This window comes from Metschnikowia bicuspidata, assembly GCF_001664035.1.
Source record: "Metschnikowia bicuspidata var. bicuspidata NRRL YB-4993 chromosome Unknown METBIscaffold_3, whole genome shotgun sequence".
Classification (NCBI taxonomy): Eukaryota; Fungi; Ascomycota; class Pichiomycetes; order Serinales; family Metschnikowiaceae; genus Metschnikowia; species Metschnikowia bicuspidata.
The window spans coordinates 1,554,561-1,563,452 of record NW_017387733.1 but is presented as its reverse complement, the minus strand read 5'-3'; the positions used below and the strand labels follow the sequence as shown (position 1 = coordinate 1,563,452).

Below are 8,892 nucleotides of genomic sequence, written 5' to 3'. Positions count from 1 at the left end.
TAATTCATCATATGCCTAATTCATCATATGTCTAATTCATCATATGTCTAATTCATCATATGTCTAATTCATCATATGCCCAATTCATCATATGTCTAATTCATCATATGTCTAATTCATCATATGCCCAATTCATCATATGTCTAATTCAGCATATACTTCTTTTAAACCACAATTGTAAAATAGATAAGAATCAATAAGGCCTTGGTGAGTTGGAGGTGGGCCCTCTCTCCCTCAAGATTTATGCGCGCCCATACTTTGGGGTATTTGCTGGGGCGCGGTGCATACTTGGCAGTGCATATTTTATCGTATGTCTCATGTATCATATAATTCTCCTACAATTGCAAAATAGATAATAATCTGTTTGGCATCTCTAAGCCGGATGTGAGTCTTTTCTTGCTCTTAAGATATGGTGGGCCATAGTTGAGGTACTTTCAGCCCTTTGCGGGGCATGGGCCCATACATTGGGGTCTGGGCCCATATTTCGGAGCCTGGGACAATACTTTGTTTTTGGGCCATTTCTACCGGCGCGCGGGGATGGGGCCTGGGCATTTCGGGGCCGTATTGATCATATGCCTAATTTATCATATACTCCCTTTAAAACCACAATTATAGAAGTAGGAAAGAATCAAAATGGAACTGTTAAACTGATAGATTTTCCACTGTCCTTGTCAAGATTTATGCAGGGCCATAAGCGGGGTATTTTCAGGGGCCCTATTCTGAGGCCACACTTTGGCGCCATTTTCGAGCCGGTGCCATCTTTGGCGATGCGTAGTTGATTATACAGTTCTCGTAACACTGCATTTTCAAAATAGATGAAAATCAAGTTGGCATTACTAAACTCGAAGTGAGCCGTCTCTTCCTCTCAAGATCTATGCGGGGTATATTTTGGGATATTTTCAGGGGCCCTTTGCTGGACCGTGGGGCATATTTGGCCGTGCGTCATTTATCATACAACTTTGTCAACACTATCTTTTTAAGATAGATGGTAACCGAAATGACATTATTAAATTTTGAGTGAGCTCTATCTCGCTCTCATACACATTCAATAAAACGATTGATCAATTCATTCATAAATCTATCCATTAATAACTATGCTGCTTCGAATTAATTACTCTGCTTAGTTCAGTCTAGTTTAGTTTAGTCTAGTTTAGTTCATATCTATTGGGGCGAATACAAGCCATCCTTTTTATATATTAGACTTGGAGCCTGGCGTCATATTTGGCGGTGCACATTTATCATATAAGACTTTCTAAAAACTAGAACTGTGAAATAGATGATAATCGAGATGGCACTGTAACTTTGGAACTGAGTCCTCTTTCCATCTCAAGATATAAATCAAGTCATAATATAACTTAATTAAACGATAAATATGTCTTTTGATTAAAGTAATGATATTTTGAGTAAAATACCCTGCTAAGTTGAGTCTGGTTTAGATAGCTTCCTTTTAGTCTACATCGTCTGGGGTGAATACAAGTCATCGTCTACATATATTACATTTGGGGCCTGGGGCCTGGGGCCATGTTCTGAGGCAGAATTTTGAGGCCATATATTTGGCGCTATTTCTGCCGGAGCGCGGGCCTGGGGCATTTTGGGGCCGTAATTTAGCATGTGACTAATGTATCGTATAATTTTCTTAAAACTAGGTTTGTGAAAATGAATGACATTCGAAACAGCATTGCTAAATGAGAAGAAAGCCCTGTCTCTCTCTCAAGATGTATGCGGAGCCAACTTTCGGGGTTTGCTGGGGTATTTTCTGTGGCGTGGTGGTGCGTGATTCATCGTATAACTTTGTTAACACTACGATTGTAAATTAGATGGTAATCAAAATGGCATTCTATCTCCTCCTCATACACATTAAATAAAATGACTGATTAATTAATTCATAAATCTATCTTTCAATATAATAATGCTACTTCGAATCAAAACCCCTGTTTAGCTTAGTCTAGATAATAACTTTTGCGGTGAAGACGGTTCTTCCTTAACACATAAAAGCTTGGGGATTGGGGTTGGCCACACTTTTGGGGCCTCAGGTCATATTGGCGGTGCGTGATTTATCAGATGACTTCCTTATTAGTACAATTTTTAAAATAGATGAGACTCAAAATGGCATTTTTCAATTGAAAGAAATCTCTCTCTTCCTCTTCAGTGCAGTTATCACTTAAATGCCCAATAAATATATCTTTTACAAGTCAGTTTTACTGCTTGATTAGTTCTAGTTTGATCAGTTTATCTTAGTTTACAATTTCCGGGGTGAATACAAGTCATCCTTTGCATATATTAGATTTGGTGCCTGGGGCCATATTTATGGGTTTCTGCAGGAGTCATTTGCTCGGGCGTGGCGGTCGATAATGACATATAACTCTATATTGTAGAAATAAATGACAATCAAATTGGCATATTAAATTCAGAGAAAGCCCACCCTCCCTCTCTCAAGATCTAAATTCAAAAGCGTTATAAAATAATCAAACTACAAATCCATCTTACGATGTGAATATAATACTTTGAAATAATTATCCTGCTTTGTTTAGTTTATTTCAGGGCCGGCGCCATATTTAGCAGTGCATAGTTCATTTCATATTTTTCTAAAAGCTACAATTGTAGATGATAACCTGAATGACCTTATTATGAAGAGAGCCCTCTTTCCTCTCGATATATGCGGGGCTGGTTTTGGGGAATTTCTGGGACTATTTGCTTGGGCCTGGACTATATTTGATGGTGCGTAATTTATTATATATTCTCTTGGAAATACAATTGTAGAGACCATACTCAAATCATCTCTCCCTTTTCAAAATATAAATTCAGTAAAGCCATCAGTTGGCCCAACAATAATTCGATCTTTTGATTAGAAGATTTTTTTGATCAATTTTTTCAGTTCATTTTATAACTATTAGGGTAAATACTAGTCATTCTCTACAAATATCAAATTTGAATTGGGTCTGGGACCTGGGCAATAATTTGGCGCCATTTCTGCGGGCGCGCGGGCGTGGGGCCTGGGGCATTTCCGGCCGTAATTAATCACATGACTAAGGTATCATATGACTTTCTTAAAACTACACATGTAGGAATAGACGAAGATCAAGTTGGCATTATTAAATTATTGAAGCCCTCTTTTTCTCTCAAGATGTATGCGGGCATATTTCGGGGTATTTTCAGGGGTCCTTTGCTGGGGCATGGGCCCATACACTGGGGCCTGGGCCAAATTTTGGGGCCCTATTCTAAGGCCATAATATTTGGCGCCATATCTGCCGGCGCGCGGGCCTGGGGCCTGGGTCCATATTCTGGAGCCTGGGTCCATATTTTGGGCCGGACCGGCAAAATGCAACTCAAAAAATCACAACGTTTCGTGAATCCATCAGGCGTCACGCAGAGAGAAAATGGGTCAACGCGAGGCTCGTATAATTAAACGGGCCTGGACGGGACAGCCCCGGGCCGTGTCCTCTGGGCCTCGGTCTGGCGTTTTGGGCCACAGAGCAGGGCCAGAAATTAGGCCCCGCATGGCCAAGAAAGGCCAAGCCTTGACTTCCTCTGCCAATCAATAATCACGAAAAAACTGGGCCACGCTGTAAGAAAACATGGGACCGGCCGCAACGGGGCAGTCACGTGACGCGGACGTGGGCCGACTATGGGCCCACGTCCGGAAAAAATCGCGCCACTCTTCGGCCAGGCAGCCCTGACAAAACATTGGTATATCACTAGTAAAACACTGGTAAAACAGCTGGCAAAATAGAGGTGGGCCGCACGCAGCCGGCTTTCGTCATTTTCAAAAGCCCGCACAAAAAAGCCCGTAGATACCACCCTCGTCCTTTGTTGCGGCCTATGCCATCTGGAGACCAGGCGGCGGACTACGACACGGGTGTCTGGTGTAAATGCATTCTTGAGAGCTATACAGTATTTACTTCATTCCGTTTGTTCTGCGGCTGAGGGCAAGCGGGGCTTACTCCTCCTTGATTCCAGCAATGGCCCTGCCGGTGTAGTACAAGCTGACGGCGGTGGAGAAGGTGAACATGGCGTAGAAGGGGTACACCAACATCTTGGAACGGGGGCCCTTCAACCACAACTCCTTGTTGGTGTTCTGGTAGTGCTTTTGCAATTCGATGATTCTTTGTGGGTTCATTTCGGCGTGTGGTGTGGGAACAAGACGGGTGACTAGCGGATGCGGAGCGCACTTCTCAGCCAATGGCGGAGTGCTTGATTTGCCGGGCTGCGCACGACCGCGTGGTGTGAGGCCTGCGCCGCCTGCACCGGCTGGCCATTTATCCACGTGCATCGGCCAGCCCGCTCTCGCCCGGCATCTCCCTGCCCTGTAATCGTACTCTCACCGCCAGCCCTTGTTTCTGTTTTTACCATCCCCGCCCATCTCTACCTCCTCGCCCGCCGCTCGTTGAACCTTGCATTGACGTTTCTTGGCTGCACCCGTGCACCACGGCGTGTCTATCAGTATAATTCGGACCCTAGACCAATCGGAAATTCGGGCCCTAGACCAATTAGTAATTCGTGTCAAAAACAATTAGTTACATGGACCCCGGACCGATCACTCACCCGGGCCCAGGACCAATCACTCATTCGGAATCCAGGTAGACGATTTGCGGCCTGCTTCCCATGGCCACGCTCGTGCCCCAGTCGGAGTCCGAGCCCGCCTCGAAATCAGGCTCGTAGTGCGTAGAGTAGTCCTCCACATCCTGGTCATGCAACTGCTCCACTGCGTGCTCCATGCTATCGCTGAGCTCGCCGTTTCCGCGCGGCCCTGCGTGATGGGTGTCTTCATACACCAGGTCCAGTCCCAGGGGCAGGTACACAGGCACGGGCGGATAGTCCTGGAAGTCTGTGTCCGCTTCGGAGCCCAGCTCCCGCCCCAGGTCCACGGCTATAGTCTGGGGGCGGCCCTCGTTGCGGCCATTCTCGATATCCAGGTCGGTGAACAGGCCCGCGTTCGTATGTGTAAAGTCTGTGTCCTGGTCATCGTGTGCGCGGTACATCTCGGCGTCTCGGCGGAACCCGTCCCACAGCTCTGCGTCGCTATGGTCTTCGCCCGAGGAAAGAAGCCCGTCCGAGTCGTGCTGCTCCCTGTCATTGTTGATTTCCCGCTCGTCGCGAGTGTCGACAAAACTGTCCTCGCTGTCGTAGTTGGCATGGTCCACGCCGTACATCTCCACCTCCTCCTCGTCCTCGTTGTAGGCGTCGCCGTCTTCCGAGTCGAAGTACAGGTCGCCCCGGGGTATGCGGAAACGGGCCCCGCAGTGGAGACACACAGAGCCATGGGCCTCCCAGTGGCAGTTGCCGCATCGAGGCACGCCGTCAGACCTGTCCACAAGCGTGGGGGCCGAGTTGAAGGCCTCGCGGAACAAACGCTTGGTCTTGGCGGCCTGGTCGTACTCGGCGACTAGCCTCAGCCGCGCGTCCAAAAGCTCTTTCTTGTGTTTCTCGTCTTCTAGCGTGTCGATGACCAAGTCCGTGACGGCCTTGCTGACCTCGCGCAACTGGATGTTGAGGATCGGCGGCTCCTCCATGTCTTGGCGGCACGTGGGGCAGTTCAACTTGGTCTCGAACCACGCATCGAGGCAGCCGTAGCAGAACGAATGGCCACAGATGGCCAAATATGGCACGTGCATCACCTCGGAGCAGATCAGGCACTCAAGGAAGCTCACCGTCCGGAGGAGAAGCTCGTCTTTGAGGTCCTGGTGGATGTTCAGCCACACTCGCTGGTCGTCGTACGACACGGACATGATGCAGCTGTGTGTTTGGTGGTGGCGCGGCGGGTGTTCAAAGAGTTGCTAGTATTCCGCCGAATAACACAATATCTGGTCTATGCAGAGTTTTGCTGGCAGCGGTCGTTCCAACCTGCGGCAGTTAGCACTTTTTCTTGAAATTGCTTCAGCAGAGGTTTCAGCAGACTTGTGCACAAAACTAAAAAAGGATCAAAGCAGACAACTCGCAGGATCGATCGTGTTGTTCTGTTGGGGGTCATGGAACCAGCGTTCTGCTGGAGTGAGTGACAGGAGCGTGCGTCTGTGTGCAGGACCTTGGGTTTGGCCCGATGGCGCTGGCCCCACAGGCCCTGGCTCCAACAGCCCAGGGTAACAAAGCGCGGGCCGGCCCAAATCGCACGCACCCACTGGTGGCTGGGCGGTTATTTGGGGCGAAAACTGGCAAAGACAAAATGGGAAAAAGGTACAAAAAAAACGCAGAATGGGATAAACAGGCGCTATCCTCACGCAGATTTTTTTTTGCAGCCCCCGACTGTTCACAAGCGGTCAATTGCTGTGGCTGTCTTGGAGATCTCTGTGGCGATAGTCCTCTGGTTTTCGGAGGCCGAAAGGAGATCCTGGTGGATTTTCTCGGTGGCTTCCCTGACAGCCTCAAGCGAGGCCCTCAATTTCTGAAGACTCTGCATTTCGCTCATTGTGGTCTGGGGTTAGTGGGCTTTTTGTGTTTGGTGGCGTTGGCGCTAAATAGCAGACTCTTACGTACGGGCGGCTCTGTAGACATGGTGGAACTGGGAGTTGACAGTGCAGTGAGAACGGCCGCGGGCCTGGCATTATATAGCAGGTACTGCCTGGGGCCGGATTTGGGGCCGGGGTCCAAATCACCTGGGGCGCGCCCAGACTTCGCGGTCTTCCGAGAGCTAAGAAATGGCGAAAGAATGGGGAACGCTCTGGCCGCAAGTCACCGGAACAAGCCGCTGGAAACCCAACGGCCGGTATTTTCTGAGACTTGGTTAAGGCAGGGCTCTGGGGAGAACGATGCAAACTTGGCGCACCCGTGAATCTACACAATAGAGGGTGCACCTACGCAAGGGACCATCCAGCCCGGTGCAGGAGACATACCCGGAACCAAGCTCATGGACTTGCAAATGCAATAGTGCAAATTGGACATATGCCAGTTCACGCTCGTTGCTTCTGCTCTCCTCAAACAGGGGGGATGACATTACGAACAAATCGAGTCACTAGCTCGAAACTAAATTTTTGCGGGACCTGTCGGCCAGCGTTCAGATGATGGTATTGGCCCATGCTGTTAATATATGGTGTTCCTACTTATGTGCTCTACAACAGATCACTGCCAGGCTGGAACTGCAGAGCACGTTTGCTGCTTCTACTGAATAACATCTTCTCTATTCCCATTAGGACGTCAAGTCTAAGCAAATACGGGGAGTCTATCCAAAATGACACCTTTCCTTTCTTTGAACATGGGTTCAACACCTTGCCGGGCTAAGCGAGCCAAAAGGTTCTTGTTCTTCTTTCATAAAAATCGAAGGGTTTGTCGTCGAATCCAAAACCATCCTGGCAATTTCAATTCATCTCTTGCGATAGGGTCGTGTTTCACCTCGGCCGTGCCTTACAACGACCCCCGCATCTTTCTGCATTTACTAGTTCAAGCCGCCGCTGATCTGACGAGCCAAGAAATACACTAGTTTCCAGGCACATATCCCAAACACAATCAGGCACCCTAAAACCAAGTACACTCTTCCTATTTTCCTGTACGCAACGCCAAAGTCGTATTTTCGATATGGAGGGGGTTTTGTATGCTGGTCGTGGTACAGAGTCCAGGCAGCTGTTTCTTCTATCGGGTGCATGGCACCATATGGGTTCGAGGACATGAGGTCCGGGATGAGGGAAGGGGTGGATGCTTTGAGGTGGGGGCTTTTTCCTTCTGCTGGGTTGTTGAGCATATCAAAAACTAGGTGGTTGAAATATGCTACGCTCCATTCGAGAGGAAAACCAACGACGCACCAGAACAAACGAGATTCCAAGAATACCATCAACAGGGCCTCTGGACGCCCATGTCGAGATTTTTTTTTTTTATGGCTCATACTCCCCGGTTGTTTCGCAGCAATTAATCAAACAAGCTGCGACGTCGGCATTTCGGTTCCCATCCGGGCTTTCTTTAAAAAGGCAAAATCGAGAAGAACGTGTTGTTTGGAGCCGTAGAGGCATAGATGGGGATTGCAAGAATCGGCGATTCGGAGACGTGGCCCGCCTGGTCCATGGGCCATGTATACCAGACCCTTCTGGTGAAGCGAATGCATGTTTTTTGACACACCGCGTTGAAATTCTCCCAGCAACAAAAACTCTGGGCTGGACGCTCCCTAATTTTCTTTTCTCGTTTCATCGTCTAAACAATTTGGGTGCTGCCTGGATCTGGGTACCGCCTAATGGATCTTCTCTGGGGCCAATTTCCTGGCCCAAGCCCATCCAGCGCGAATCTCGCTCAGGCCTGGGGCCACCTACCGGAACCAGCTGAACGTCCAGGGACTAACCAACTCTGATTTCCAGAAAAATGAAAAATGAAAAACAAGATGAAGCAGGATACAGACACATGGGATTTTTCTTGGGTATTCAAGCCAAGCCGACGCCTATTTTGGTCTGATCAAACCATTCTAGTCTAATCAAACTACTTTCATTACTCTCATTCTTCGCATCCTCTGGCAAAGGCCCGCACCGCAGACCATGAAGTCCACGTCTCTCCTCCACCATAGAAACAAAGACTCCAAAACCACAGCCTCATCATTCTACTTCAAGCACTTCAATTAGTTCGAGTGCTTCAATTGATTTGAGTACTTCAATTACTTCAATACCTCAATTACCTCAATTAGCTCAATTACCTCAAGCACTTAAACTACTTCAAAACTTCAATTACTCCAATTATTCTAATACTTCAATACCTCAATACTTCAATTACTCTAATACTTCGATTACTCAATACTTCAATTACTCTAATACTCCAATTACTCTAATACTCCAATTCCTCTAATACTCCAATACCTCAATACTCCAATTACTCTAATACTCCAATTACTCTAATACTCCAATACCTCAATACTTCAATTACTCTAATACTTCAATTACTCTAATACTTCAATACCTCACTACTTCAATTACCTCAACTACTTCA

The 8,892-nt window shown here is 47.7% G+C and overlaps 4 protein-coding genes across 4 annotated transcripts; 1 reads left to right on the top strand and 3 right to left on the bottom strand.

Annotated features, from left to right (window-relative positions):
• Positions 1 to 3,937: 3,937 nt before the first annotated feature.
• Positions 3,938 to 4,117, bottom strand: COX7 (cytochrome c oxidase subunit VII; the record flags this gene model as incomplete). Its single annotated transcript, XM_018857371.1, has 1 exon — positions 3,938 to 4,117. The coding sequence occupies one exon, from the start codon at positions 4,115 to 4,117 to the stop codon at positions 3,938 to 3,940; it is 180 nt and encodes a 59-aa protein (XP_018711901.1).
• Positions 4,118 to 4,562: 445 nt separating this feature from the next.
• METBIDRAFT_42165 (ubiquitin-protein ligase) lies at positions 4,563 to 5,726 on the bottom strand (the record flags this gene model as incomplete). Its single annotated transcript, XM_018857507.1, has 2 exons — positions 4,563 to 4,722; positions 5,008 to 5,726. 2 exons carry the CDS (start codon positions 5,724 to 5,726, stop codon positions 4,563 to 4,565), a joined length of 879 nt encoding a protein of 292 aa, XP_018711900.1.
• A 155-nt stretch (positions 5,727 to 5,881) lies between these two features.
• METBIDRAFT_182134 (uncharacterized protein) lies at positions 5,882 to 7,229 on the top strand. Its single transcript, XM_018854781.1, has one exon. The coding sequence runs from the start codon at positions 6,038 to 6,040 to the stop codon at positions 6,764 to 6,766; it is 729 nt and encodes a 242-aa protein (XP_018711899.1). The 5' UTR covers positions 5,882 to 6,037; the 3' UTR covers positions 6,767 to 7,229.
• Positions 7,148 to 8,127, bottom strand: METBIDRAFT_31920 (uncharacterized protein). The gene has a single exon (XM_018855946.1). The coding sequence runs from the start codon at positions 7,667 to 7,669 to the stop codon at positions 7,367 to 7,369; it is 303 nt and encodes a 100-aa protein (XP_018711898.1). The 5' UTR covers positions 7,670 to 8,127; the 3' UTR covers positions 7,148 to 7,366.
• Positions 8,128 to 8,892: the final 765 nt, after the last annotated feature.